At 37.3% G+C, this 15,355-nt stretch overlaps 1 protein-coding gene across 1 annotated transcript in view; it reads right to left on the reverse strand.

Annotated features, from left to right (window-relative positions):
- OPA1 (optic atrophy 1 (autosomal dominant)) overlaps positions 1 to 15,355 on the reverse strand; it is a 51,460-nt gene that overhangs the window by 2,873 nt on the left and 33,232 nt on the right. Inside the window, exon 27 of the mRNA XM_008938868.1 lies at positions 14,691 to 14,801. Coding sequence (XP_008937116.1) covers positions 14,691 to 14,801 — 111 coding nt within the window. The remainder of the gene's footprint in view (positions 1 to 14,690; positions 14,802 to 15,355) is intronic.

Consider the following 15,355-nt stretch of genomic DNA (forward strand, 5'->3'; position numbering starts at 1 on the left):
TCAGCAGGGAGAATCTTTGAAAGTTGGCAATGAAAAAAAACCCAACAGTAGTGCCATGATCACTTATCCTTACTGAACACAAAGGGTTTTCATTACTATCTTTTTAAATAAAAAAAAAAGAAAATATGTATTGTTTCTGTGACAGCATATGAAACTCTTGTGTAATGAAAATGTTAATTGTATAGCATTTATTTAGGCAAGCACTCAGCTCAGTTTCCAACAGTGATGCTTTATGTATGCTTACAACATTAGCCTTTGAAATAATCTCCTATTATCTTGGGCAGGGTCGACATATTTTTGGAAATTATTAATCCTGAACCTCACTCTCTAAAATGTGCAGCAGTTGCCAGTGATAACTGGAGCCCAGCTCTTACGACTCAAAGATTTATGTTGTGCTTTTATTAGCTTTATTTTTGATGTGGATTTTTTTTAATTGCTACATGCTTTCCCCAAATATGTTCTTTATATTGATCGAGCCATTAGACTCAGTGAAAGCAGGCAGATTTAGCAGTATTAAATGCAAATATTTTCCCTTCTCAACCTCTTGCTAATGAAATACTCCAGTCCTGAAAATTAATAGCATCAGCAAAAATCTATAATTATTTTACCCTCAAAAAAAGGTTTGTGCCAACAAAATCTATTTTAATTTTCTGATTTGGGCATATTAAAATAACAGGATCCCAAACATGTATTCCACCAGAATATACTGAATCAGCTGTGTTTGCTCAGAGAACAGACATACTAAAATTGACTCCTTATTATGAGCACTTTATTACTTTTTATATTTGGACTGAATTGAAATGATTGCTTAACTGTAATAATTATGAGGTCTTGAGGTAATTTAATACTTTGAAAAAACATGCTGGCTATTCTTAAAAAAGAACAGTTACAGTGACTGCCAAATAGCTGCAATTATTCATTCTATAACCTGTATTCTCAGCAGCAGTAAAGCCTTTTGCAGCAGCAGACCCCAGCCAACCTGTAACATTTTCCCACAAGCCCATTCTGTAGCACAGGGAAGCAGGCTGCTAAATTGGTTTATACTTAAATAGGATAATGGCAGAGTTAGGCATTTACACAATACTAATCTTAATAAACCAGTAAATATAAATGCTCAGGCAGAACTTGAACTCTTCTAATGAGTGCAAGTGCAGGGTCTGCAGTTCTGGGATAAGTGCCCACAGTTTCATCAGCACCACATGACATTGCATTTGGAACAACAATGAATTGTTACAACTCGAGTCAAAGGCTACCCATCCTTATTTGGGGGAGATCCCTCCTCTGTGAAATGCAGAGGCTGTGTACCCACATTTCCAGGGTTTTTATTGACACTTAGATAAAAATATTAGTGATTTAACTTGTAAATTACATACAGGACATTTTATTTTGAGGAAGGTTTATCAACATGTCAAACCCAGGACACCACTTGGGTTTCAGAGAATATTTACTATATAAGTAAATTAAGGAGTAGAAAAAAGTGACCTTGTTGCTTTTTCTAGGTTTTGTACATGGAAAAATACAGTACCACAAGTAAGCAACAGATTAAAAGCATTCAGATTGCTAGCAAATTATTTTTGTAGTAGGTTGAACTACCCCAGCACTGTTATACAATGTTCCAATATCACAGGAAACTGTTAAAATACTACATTCTTACTGTACGGTACTGCAGAATATTTAATATATACTATTGTTTATGCTGGACTCTAGACAGATGATGTGGTATTTGGTAGTTTTAATAAAGACCTGAAGTTACAAATACCCAATTCTTCCAGCACCTGTTAAACAGTGATCAAAAATCGAATGGAATCAATGAAGAACAACTGTAACTAACCCCTTGTTTCCATCTTTAGAACAGTAAAATTCACAGGCCTAGAGGCAATGAATGGCTATTCTACTTCCCATTTACCCGGTGTTTACCTAAAAGATAAGCTGGTTCATACATCAACTCATTATGTCTCTTGATCTAGTCATGAATATTCCCATAATCCTCCCTCCATATCCCATAAAACTTCACTGACAGAATGAGGAAATTCTTTATTCAGGCATCTTGAGATCCTCATTCATGCTCAGTCTCTCCTTATCTCCATATGAAATAATATTGCTACCAACTCATTTTTTTTTCATTAATCCTGTGATCCTGAATCTAAAAGGCTCAAAACCAGACTAATTGATCTGTAATGAGGATTCTGATACACCATGAACACAGAAAGACGCAGTCACAGATGAAGTTTGCTTTTCTTAAGATCATAAAGTGGTCAGAAAAGAAACCCCTGAAATACTCAGTCTTGCTTACTTATTATGCTTGCTTACTTATTGTTGCCTTAGCTTGGCTTATCTACTAATTAATGGTGTAGAAGCTGGGGAATCACTGCTAAAATGAACCAGCTAAGGGAAGTTATCAAATGATTCTCCTGAGGTAAGGCCAAATAATCTCAAAGTAATATTAAACACATATTACAAAAGCAAAGTACATTCCTCATTCATTTCAGCCATGGTCTAAGTAGCAAAGAAAAGTTTTCTAGCTATTTTTCTACTCTATTAATTGGTTTAATAAAAGATGTGGCCTCTGCTCACAAAACTTGTCTTGCTTAATGCTTCTAAAGATAAATGAATTTGGAGACATTCAAATCATACATACTTATTTGTAAAAAAAATACGTTTTTAGCACAGAATTTTAAGAGACGTCTGTCTGTGCCGAAACAGGAAGAAAACTGCATCATTATTTTAGGCAAATCAAAAAACCTTCTCTTCCCACTACTTACATGTTTGCCCATATGACATTGAAGTTGGAGCACCAAGAAAAAATGTAAAATCTTTCTGGACACAGATCCATCTTTATTTTATACTTTGAGGAAACTTATAGCATGAAACAAACATGAAGATACCTCCAACTAATGTTTACGTGGCTTTGATATTTGAAAGCTCAGGGTTATCACTCCTTTTGCTCTGGATCGTTCTTAGATTTCAGTCACCCTTTTTTTTTTTTTTTTTTCTCTAATCTTCCTTCCTTTCTCAATCCCTTCCTTGCCTATAAACATTCTCACTGCTTGCTGTGCTACTTCTGTGTTATGGTTAATTAACCATAGAGGCAGAAATGTTGAATTTACTGCTGTGAATGCATCATCTTTCCTCTAGGAAAAGGAAAGTGCAGCCTGTAGTCAGATTTGCTCAGACTGCCCGGAAACACACCATTAAAAACTCGCAATGTCAATCCAGAGTCCCATAGCGAAAGCTGAATTTTAGCTTAGGGCTCTCTAGGACACGAACCCCACAGTTGTATCCGACCTGCTGTAACAGTCAGGTGGAGGAAGACGAGGGTTGAACCACAGCCTTTTCTACCATATTCCCAGATTTTCTAAGGGCCATGGAAAAGCTTTATTTCTTAAAACAGCATGGGGCAGCATACTCAAGGCCACTCCAAATAATGCCCCAGAAGCAGACTCTGCCCCCACCGTTCCAAACCCTGCCCCAGCGTCTCTTCTCGTGCCTGGCACAGGCACAGCCCCAGCCCTGCAGCCACTCTGCGTTACTGCCAGCTGCAAGCCCACCTCCGGCTGAACTGTAGGAAAACCTCTGAAACTACCCATCACATTTTTTTGCCAGTTTCCTCTTGTTCAAATACCGTATTTTCCTCTGGATGAGGCCAAGAGGAAATCTAAAGTTTTAAAGTGGGGGTGGGGAGAGGCAAAACCACCCAGGCTGCCCTTAAAGAGACAGAAGATCATTTATCAGCAGCAAAGACAGATTTATAAGTAGAGGGCCCCCTCTGTTCCTTTAAGGCTGCAAAACAGATGGGAAGTGAATGGACAGTCAAAGGGTCAAGAAAACACATGGGAGGTGCTGCTTGTCTGCTGTATGTATGTTCCCAGCATAAGAAAGAGGTCAAGATTGTAACTGCATGGCTGGGTGCTGGAAAGGCCTTTTCTTTTAGCTGTTACAAAGACAAACGCTGTTCCTCATCCTGCTGTCAAAGTGCTATAAATATTGGTTTGTCAAGAGAGTTTCAGCAGCTAAAAGTTTTTTAAAAAAGGCTGAGCAGGGGGATGAATCATGTGAATGATTCTTAAACAATTAGCTCATTAGTGCAATAAAAGCACTGCAGAACCCTGAAAAGTTTAAATGGAATTTATAATAGTTCATATAGTACATCCATGAATCATTAAAAATACACAGCCTTTAAAATCCAAGCTTGCAGAATATAGCTAGCATACTCTTCAGTTACTAGTAGTTGGACTGAATGAAGATATTAACTGATGCTACTAACATCATAGTATTTTTTCCTTTATTGCTACAAAATGTTTCTTACATGTACTGCTATCTATAACGAGATTTGAATTTGCAGCCAGTTTAATTGAGTTCTTTCCATAAATACGAATTTCCAAGTATGCTCACTGGAATGGGATAATTATGATACAAAAAAGTTGTAAACACAATTATAAATCAAGCTTCCCCTCTCAGACATATAAAGCTAGACATCCACCATTATATTTACCAGAATTATTTGCCTTAAAAGTCCCTTTGTCATCCTGAGATATAAAGTATTTTAATCTGAGCAGCATCTATAATACTCATACACCAGTTAGAGATCTGGAAAGACAGTGAGAAGGACAGGGATGTGCTCTAACTATCCAAGTGCATCAGGTGAAATGTTTTCATTCTTAAATAGATGAAGATAGTGTCCTCCCAGAAATATTTATTTTAAACCCCAAAACAAGGCAGGGCACTAATCATATTATTTTAATATCACTATTAAAACCTCCAAAGGTCAGTCAGCATATCAATTTCATGGATGAGTTCATCAACAACTGTCTGCTGGTGATCTGTTTGAAAATCTCCTTATGGATGGCATTAACAGGAGAAAAATCAAGAAGCCTGTTCCCCGAAAAGATATGTATAGTGAATATTTTTTATTCTCCCTGATGTAGGTGAATCCACCCTCAAACAGGAAAAGATCACCTCCAGATTGTGTATTTAGCCTGCTGTAGAAACAATGAAATCTTAGTCTTAAGAAGTCATTTTAGACAGGAAAAAAATAAAAAAAACAAAAACAAAAACAACCAACAACAACAAAAAAACCAAAAAACCTCACAGCTATCATCTCTGAAGTCACTTTTGTTGCAAGTATTAATATAAATTATTAATCCCTGCACATCATAACAGATCACAGCTACCAGCTGCCTGTATAACAGTATCACTGTTACTTCAGACTAAAGATAGCCAGGCAGCAGTAGAAGAGAGCCTGTCTAAGAATACTTCATCTGTATTTACAAGGTACTGAGCGTTAGAACATTATTTTAGCATTGCCAATAATGCTTTTTAGCACCAGAAACAGGAATGGTGCATTGTGCTGATGACACTGTAGATTACTAATCAATCAATGTCTTGATCTATAGCTGCCCCAGATTCACAAGCTTCAGCAACACATTTCCCCCCTCCTCAGGGGGACAGAACAGAAGCTGCCTGTTTCCTGGAGTGGTCCTCAGGGCTCTTCAGGCTGGCACACGTGAAGTCTTTCTGTCTGACAGGGCACACGAGAACTGAGGCGTGGGGCTGGTGCAAAGCTGACAGCCCTGTAGATTACTGACTTCATACAAGAGATGCTTCTACTGGCTGCTACACATCAGTCCACAGAAATGAAACTAAATGTTACCAAATTGTGATGTGAGGTCACAAACTAGTATGGACTTCTATAATGTCATAAAGGTTAGCTTAATGTACAAATGATTAGTAATCTAGGTCAAGCTACCAGTTTATGAGAGTCTGCAATAGCAAAGTAGGACTTGGGCACCTGTAAGTCCTCTGTCTCTACCTTACATTTTTAATTAAAACTGTTCTAATAAGTCAATCTTTCAACAGAATTTAGTTGTGCTGCTTACTGGACAGCTAGAAAGAGCCTAATAGCAGAATGACAAGGTAACCTCATAAAACAGACTCACATCCTGGGTCAGGCTTCTGGACACAGAAAGGTTTAATTTCAAAATCAAAACTGTTAAGCTAGAATGATTCAGAACAGGATAAACTTTTTCTTATGCAGGAAGGACATGTACAGTTATAAAGGTAAATCACTTATGTAAAGGCTCCTGTAACCATACGGCTATAAAACTGTAGAGACCTTAACATGAGAAGTAGCTGACAACATGTTGGCTCTCCACCCAAAATAAAGCATACTCAGTAGTTAGCTAGATAATAAAATAACATACTATCAGGACTATGTAAAAGCCTCTCTAAAATATTATGTTGGAAAATGAAATGGTGATAAGAAATTTTTAGACCATAATAAACTTCAGTTTTGACAGTCAGAAACTTAAGTCATCATGACTTAAGTCTCGTGAAGAAAATCAGGTTGTCAAGTTATTTTTTTCTTCCTTTGTTATCATTCCTAGCTGTAAATATTTCTTTCCCTTTTCATATAGACTTCCACATTAGAAGAAAAGTGGAGTCCACTACAATGTTAATAATGAACAACATGTACAACACTGACTTCTCCAGCATGCTCCATACTAGTATAAAACATATATATTGGTCAGTTTAAAGGTTTGCATTTATACAAATAGTAATCTCTCCACGATTGATAAGTACCTAAAGTTTTATTAATAGGTACCCTCATAAGCAACCAGTACCAAAAGAAAACAGCATCCAATTATATGTTTTGATCCTTGTATCATCAAGGAAATTTTAGGAAAAAAAAAATTTGGCAGACAACACCAGAATGACCCTCAAGTACAAGAGACATAGGTCTAGGCTAAGATTAACAGGCATTAAATACGTCATTGCTCATGTAGCACTTTATCATTATTTTTCAATGTCAGCTTTAAGTGATAGGCTTTGCTTAGTCAGTGACAAATGGGCTGAACTTTGTAAGGATCCATTTTGGAACCTGGACATCAGTGCCTAACTCTTCATCAATAACTTCAAGAAATCACAGCAGACAGACTTTGGTCATCTGGGATTCTTAAGTTAAGTAAACCATCACTCCATCACAGGAGGTTTAGAAGTGATATATGTTCTCCCTTGAGGATTACTTCCCCTTCTGAGAAGATGCAGCTTTTTAAAGCGCTTTCTACTATGACACAAAGCAGGAACTACCTTATCTGCACTTTGACACACACCATCCTACACATTCTTCTGGTTTTAATTCATTAGTTTTGTGCAGCTGCCCCAAAACTCAGGGCGAAAAAGAACTAACAACAAAGCCCCCAAAATCCACTTAAACATTCAACCAGTGTCTTTCATGTCAAATTACACTTGCTTGGGTTAATTTCATAAGTTATCTACGTAGAAAAAAATGATAATCATGCAAAACCAATTTGCATTCTAATTAAGTACCAAAAAGTTAGCAAAACTATTATAAATAACAGGATGCAAAGTTGTTGGCTTGCTCATATTCAAAGTTAGGGGCAGCTGAAGACATGAGCACACAGGCTGGTCCCAAGCACATTGCCCCCTGACTTCCTGCATCACGCAGCACCAGGACCTGCATTTCTACAGAGCTCCAAGGGAGAACAAGAGTCATGCTGCCACCAGCAGTGGTGACACCAAGCACAAGCCTGAACTCATTTGACACAGCCCACAGGAACACTTGATTTGACCTACTGAGATTCAGGCAGAAATGAATGTGCTCTAAATGACAACCAGCTTCTGATAAGATGCAGCCCCTAACATCCTGGGGGAAGCTGCTGGCAGGGGACTGTGAAGAGAGCAGCTACCCTGCACGTGCTTATCAGGAGCTGGAGATCTGCTGGAGATCTGTTTGGTGATTCCCAAAGGGAAACGGCTGCTCTGCTTCTGTCTAGTTAGAAGGCCCCAATATTGCCTGGTGTAAGGTTCTGCCATCTCAGGATCACACTGTAACTGAGTGCTGCTCACTGCTATGACAAGCTGAAAGGAGCAAAGCCAGACTGCTGCTGCTTCTGTGAAATGTCTCATGACTGTGAAGTGACTGTATTTTTACCTACGTAGCTTCCAAAAATCCAATATTTAGGCATTGTGGAAGAAATGAGAGCACAAAGTGAGAGTCATTCTGCAGATTCTAATAAAATTACACTTCCGTTTGGATTTCCTAGGACACTTTCCTATTTCCCATGTCTGTCTTTGAGCAGTGGGGGCAACATCTGGGCTCTACATTCAAATATCTCCAAAATTAGACCTTTTTTTCTGAATCTCTTAAAGAATGAAAACCAAGTTCGTTCTGAAAAAGCACCGTAAGGATTGATTTAAGGACTACTAACCATTGTCTTTTGAACTGTTTTGTCTGCCTCTGCTTTCTAGGGGAAAATTATCTAAGATCTGCTTATTTGGGAGACAGTCTTCCCCCTGCAGCTGAGCTTTGCCCCCTGTGAAATGCTGTGACCTTTTAAAAAAGTTTAAGCTCATAACAGAATCAAAAATAGAAGCAAAGGCTTTAGAAAGCCAAGATGAAGCATAATTTTAAGGAGCACATGCAATCAACAGCGTCATGTAGGACAGAGGTCAAATTGAAAGTGTCCACAGTCATCTCAAGGGACTGAAATTTAATTAGGCTACAGTAATGATCAAAATACAGAATTAGCTTCATGAAATACTTTTATTCTACAGCTAACAGCAATGAAAGACGACAAAAATGTAACCACAGAGCAAGTCATTGTCTGTTCACAGACTTCATCCCCAACTTCACATAAATGAGTAAGAAAAAAAGACTTGCTTGGATTTAAATGTTTGTTACCTGCAACAGACACGACAGAGCCCACTCAAATACATCACAGCAATTCCAGACCCCGAGTCAGCACCTTGCATATGGAAGTACCAGCCTTAGCTAACATTAGCTTTCTAACTCCACTAAAATGACAAGTTTATTATATGCACATATGATATTAAATCATTCATGCTTAAAGTCTGCAAAAGGTTTACATTCAACATTAATGGATTCAACACAAGAGAAAAAGTTATGAATTTAATGCAGTGACTTTAAAGAAGTGAATTCAGACAAACTTGTGAATATTTTACTGTAACATTGGTTTATTTAGTTTTTATATGTTTTAGTATGTACGGGGAAAATAATTCAGTTCTTCAAACTGTTACATTTCATATCTTACAGACGTATGACAGAATTTAAACCAATGGCCCTAAGCTATCTTTTCTTCATGTGAGGGCTCACTCCTCAAACGTTTTCAGAGGTTTCTGTGCAAGAAGTTGTCTCATCTAGCCCATGACACCTGTACAGGTGTTGGTGCTACTGACAAACAAACTTGGAGGCTGATCCCTTCACCTTCATACCTAGTAATTTCAGGATCAAGTTTCCACAGGCATTCCACAAGTCCCTTCCCGCCTCCTGCCAATGACTCCCCCTGTGTAAATCCACATTGTTTTACTTATAATTTCGTAAAGTTTTGGGCTTTCTTTTCCTTTTTTAACTTGTGAGGAAACAGGATATTAGATGAATAGTACACTGAGCTAGGAAAGATGCTCCACATGTACTATCCTTGTATGTGCTCATCCGGTGCACATAAAAGATGCCTTTGCAACACTTATAGTTCAGCTGTTTAAAAGGAATAAAGGAGAAGAATAAATGAAGCTAGAGCACGTGGATTTCTTTGGGGTCTCTGAAATTTCCTCTGGTGAAGTCAGTGGCAAAAATGCTGCTGACTGAACCTGGATTCACCTTAATTATTTGATGTACATGTGCACCATCTAGCATGTTTTAAATGCTACTGCAATATGAATATCTTTAACGTTTTGGACACTGCAAGATCCTGTTTCCTTCCCAAAATTATTGAAGCATTCGGTCCATGACAGCTTTTTAATAACAAGGTTACTACTTTCTATGCAGTTGCTAATGAGAAGCGTGTAACTGATAAAAAATGACCATCCCTTACAATCTTTATAAATTATGTGCCCTACAAACAAACATAGTTGAAAACAAAAGGGACAGGGCTCAGCAAGTGCATCTTCCTCTCAGAGGAAAATAACTAACATCCAAAAAACCAATGTCCACTGCCTAAGCCATGCTGATGCATCAAAAAAGCAAGAAAAAGTAACCAGAGATGGGAGGCTTGGCACCAGCTCTGCTGCACTCATCTCCCCACTCCTCCTAGAACGGCCATTCATTGCCATCTCCTGTTGGAAAGTTGTACAGCAACTTAATTACTGCACAAAGTTCACACGATTGAGGAAGTTTGCTTTGGCCCTTAATATAAAAAGCGCAAGTCCAGCAGAGTGGAATTCTGGAAACAATTAGGTAGTTCTGGGAAGCCTTTCACTGGGAGCTCAAGGTGGAAAAAAAAATTGCATGTTAAAAAGTAGTCTACAATTTTGCACAGAACTATTGAGTATTTCTGCTGAAATTACTGTTCTATTATTTGTGTTAAAAACAAAACAGCAGAAAAGTTATTGTTTATCTTGAAACCAAATTCTTTTGCCTACATATTCACAGTTTAAAAAACATGGCATGGAAAAACCAGTTCAGGCTGATGGGCTCTGAACTGGCTGCTACTTAGGTCCAGTGCACCCATCACCAGCTCACTGCTCAGCAGGCAAAAAAGAAAATGGACCACAAGGAATTACTGTAAAAAGATCAAATTATAAAACAGAAAGCATCATGATGCAACTGTATAAATCCATAACACTGATATATTTCAAATATGGTGTGCAGTTCTGTTCTTTCATCTCAAAAAGGGTTTAGCAGAACAAAAATAATGGGAGAAGAGTGGCAAGGCTGACTGAGACCACAAAATGTATGTCCATGCAAGGAGTAACTACACAGATGACAACTTCTCAAGCCAGGAAAACAAAAAGCAAGTGAAGGTAACATAAGCATTTATAAAGTCATGAGTGGCACAAAACAAATAGAGAAAGATTACTGAATGTTTTTCACAGTGCAAGAAGCAAAGGGAACAAAATGAAACTGGCAGGTGGCTCAAAAACAAACAAAAGGAAGTACTTTTTCACACACTGTGTAGTTAAACTCTGGAACTAATTGCCACAGGATGTTGCAGATGCCAAAATTTACATGAGTTCAAAAAGTAATTAGAAAAATTCAGAGAAGGGGGGGTGGGCAGAAAAACCATGAATGGCTATTAATCAGAGATATTACCTCAAGATTAGGAAATCTTGGAACCACAAATTGTTAGATGCTAAGAGAGCACACCAGGCAAGTACCACTGTATGTTTAACCTGTTTTTATGCTGTTCCCTAAGTACCCAACGCCTGCTCATTGCCAGGGACAGGACACTGGGATACACTGACCATGGGTCTTTTTCAGTACATGTATTCTTATGGATCGATTGCATTTTAGGACTTTTTTAAAGTCACTTTTCCCAATTCAGTTATTCATCTTTTGCTCTGCCCCTTTTTGTATCTTATGATTCTTTCTTCCAGACGGTGTCTAGTCCCAGGGCCTTTTTATTTCCATAAACTTAGTAACTGTTCACTGGTAGAAGTAGCATGATGAGGAGTATGTTTACATTATCTTTTTTTTTTTTTTTAAGAAAAAGTAACCTTCACTACATGATGGAATATGTAATTTTTTTAGAAACCATTCAAAATATCTGTTTATGCTCTTTAAAATGCCTAAAATAACACCTGAGAAGTAAATGCTGAGAAAGCAGCAAGACTCAGCGCCTAAAGATCATCAAGGAACATTCACACATAGGCTTAAAATACCAGACAAGGCTGTAGAACACAGATAACAAAACCTGTTCAAATAAGTTTTAAGTCTTAAGCTTCAATTACAAGACTGGGTCATTCCCATTAGAAACAGTTTGACATTAACCAGCATCCTGAACAAATAATAGAACACCTCCAGTGCTTCAGCATTAAAAGACTGATGTAACAGAAGTGAGATGGTGTTGCTGGATCACCAACACCAAGAGGAAGCATCCCAACCTCAGGTATATGAATAAGTTACATTTGCAAGTACAGTTTCCAATCAGTAAGCAAATCCCAGCCTCATATTAACAAATTAGGACTGGAAATTAAGAGATTATTTGTAATCAGAAGAATGACATCCTGGAACTTGTTTTCAGTATGAACAGTGAGCTCCAACAAGTTAATGGATTTAAAGATGGAGCTCAAGATATGTGAATGGCTGGGTTATATAAACACAGCTGCCTGGACTTCAAGATTCAGGAGATCACTTCCATTCCTAATTAAAATACAAATACTTCATGAATGTGTGTTGTAGGAGTCAGGAGTTTTTTTCCTTAAGCAGAGTCTGATCATCACTAAATTGTGGAAGAAGGAAATTACTTTTATAGCCATCTGAGAGTTCAATGCTCTATGCTATCAAAATCTGTCTCAGGCATATAGAAAAAAAACACTGCAGCACAGAAAAACACTCTATTCACTAAGGGAAAGGCAAAGAAGTCCCTTCTTTCTGTCATTTATCCATAAAAATTATAATCACTTCTCAATAAAAGCATGCAGAAAGTAGGGAGAACATTGGTGATTTGACTACAGAGCTAAGCAGTGGACATTCTAAAATCTTCCTATAGTACAACAAAACAGAACATGTCATTATACATCATTTTGTACTGAATAAGCATTATTTCCTTAGAGTAATAGATGTGGGATCTGTGACCTGAATCTAAAGAAATACAGTGCAGTGGTGGTATTTTCACTGTGTAGTAATTTATGAAATGCATACTACAAACTTGGATCATACAGACTCATACACAGACAGCTAGGGTTATAAACACAGGATACCTGGGATCATAAACACAGACAGGGCTAGTCTGATTTTACAAAACAACCACCCCAGCTGTCACTGCTCTGAAATGGGAACTTATTCCTGATGCAGCTGTGAAGCAAAATTGACAATGCAAATTCCAAGTCGATTTCAGTGCAAAATAAAGACAGATTAACTTCAACATTATGTATTTGCTAGCATTTCTTTACTTTGTTTTGAAACATGGAATACTTAAGGAAAAATCTAAATCACCATGTTTCACTTTATACCAGTACTTTCTTAGGAAAAAAAAAAAAAAACAACCACCCAGCAACAAAGCAAGAAAGCAAACACCAACTGCTCACTAATAAAAGGAGATAATTTCCTCATTAAATATTTGTGTCCCACTGTGCAGGCTAACAGTATTTTTACCTCAACATATGTATATACAGAGAGGAAAAAACCTTGTTTTGTAAAACACATCCCACCCACTTTAAAAGAATGGCTACATGGGGATTGAGAGGAGGTTGCAAGAGCGACACAGGATGTTTGTATGTAATTATGAACCTATCATAAATACAGTCACAGCAGCTGTTTCAGAGACCTACTGAAAATAAAAACCATAAAATTTGTCCTAAATTTACTAAAACTTCTACTCACCATTCCAAAATACTACTGCAAGACTTCATAAAGGACAACAAATACCATAACTCATTGGGATTTTAATAACAGTATCTCCAATAGTAACACTTCCAGTGTAACTAAACTATCACTAGCAAAAATAAACTCTTGGAATTTTGGTTTATTGTAAGCAAAACATTTGATTTATATGACATGGAAGACATTATTCATACTGAGGAAACTAACAGCAATTTAAGGCTTCTCTGTCTCATTGAACCCTGCATACCAGAACATTGCTAAACGAAAGAAGAAACACTAAGCAGAGCATTCATATTTTTGGAATTAAATATCCAAAGTCATATTTTAAGGGAAAGTTAGTTTCTATGTCAAACACAAAGTAAAGGTCTAAGAAAGGTCACCTGTGGTTTCAACATGCAGATATTGATATACCTATGAACTTTATTGATATACCTATGAACAGATATGAACTTTATCTGTTACAAGCTTTTTTTCTTTTTCCTTTTGTACAGCATTATTTTTTTTTTCCCCTACCAGTCCAGGTGTACAGCTGGGGTTTAAGCAGAAGTCTCACAGAACAACAGCAGAATGTTGCCAAAAAAGCCAGCAATGTATGTGCAAGAGCAAGCCCCATTGGCTAGAAGTCAGTCTAAACCTTATTAGATATGCAGGCAGACAACAAGAGTAAATCATCTCAGCCTGAATTGTCGCCTAAAAAAATGTTTAAAATCTTGCTGTTAGCCACAGAAATCCTTAACACTTTCCGAGTGACTCAAAGCATTAAACTACTGTAATCCATCTGGAAGTTTAAATCTGCTACATTTTCTTCCTTGTTAAAACTCTTAATATAATGATCATCTCAGTTTAATAAAAACAACATCTCAGATCTTCATGTCTGACAGGTCTTGTTCCTGTATACATAGCCTAAAACAAACTGGCCAGTAAGCCACAGGCATTTCCAGCTCACTTGTATTAACAGCCAGTATTATCTGTGGGAAGGCTGCATATTTCACCCAATAATTAAAACCAACTGGGGTCAAAACCACCTTGCACAGCCAGGACTGAAGTGCCCAGAGACAGGTCTCCGAGGTCTCCTGTTGTACCAGGACAACAACAATTTCCCTTTACAGTATTACTCTGGTTTAACTACATTCTTAAGTATATTGAACCAGCATATTTGTAACCATAAAATTACATCTAGTGTAAAATATATTGGTTTAGCACACTATGCTACTCGTGTCCATTTTTGAATTGGGAAGATCTGACCATATTTAAGAAAAATTCCATTTGCAATATTAATTAAATGCTAGCATTTACAACAAGCCATATCACATTAAATATTCTCAAGGACAGTAGTCAGAATTCACTTCATTTCAAGCTAGTTCCAAAACACTATAAAGTGGGTACTTACTGAGATCCTCTGCAAGCTGGACCCTCTTACCAGTTAGGAGTTTCACCTTTTTTTCATTGTCCTCAGCAAAATCTTCAAGCACCTCCTTTACATTCTTCTCCAAGCGTCTTACTATTAAAAAAAAATAAAAATCAAAACAACAAAGCAAGCAAAAAGAGCGAGCAGTAACACTTTTGCACCTGTAATGACCTAAGAACAAAATTTTGGGAAGGTCCCCAAGAGACGCACTATGTTACCAGACTAATCTGGAGAAACCTTCTGAACACATAATTCCCTTGTTTGGGCCATTAAGACAGGAAATTCTTTGAGAAAGATGTTTAAATTTAAAAGGATATTTTCTCTCTGAATTAAATTTTTATTGGATGAATTTTTTAGGAGATAAAAATATTTGTAAACTGCTTCACTGTCTATTAAATTCATCAGTTTCTTCTTCAAGATTGACTGTCCAACAAATCTTTTATTGTAAGCATCCTTGCTGCTTCCTTCTTAAAAGTTACATTTCCACTATCAACATCACCTTCATCAGATGAATAAAGGCCAAGTCAAAGGTGAAAGATGGAAAAAACTTAATGATGACAGCAGTGTGGTACTGAAGGGCTGCTGTGTATACAAGACTAAGAGAAATCAAAAGCCCTTTAAAGCAGTATTGTGTCCATTTTAGTATT

Source organism: Merops nubicus, unplaced genomic scaffold, assembly GCF_000691845.1.
Source record: "Merops nubicus isolate BGI_N331 unplaced genomic scaffold, ASM69184v1 scaffold35330, whole genome shotgun sequence".
Classification (NCBI taxonomy): domain Eukaryota; kingdom Metazoa; phylum Chordata; class Aves; order Coraciiformes; family Meropidae; genus Merops; species Merops nubicus.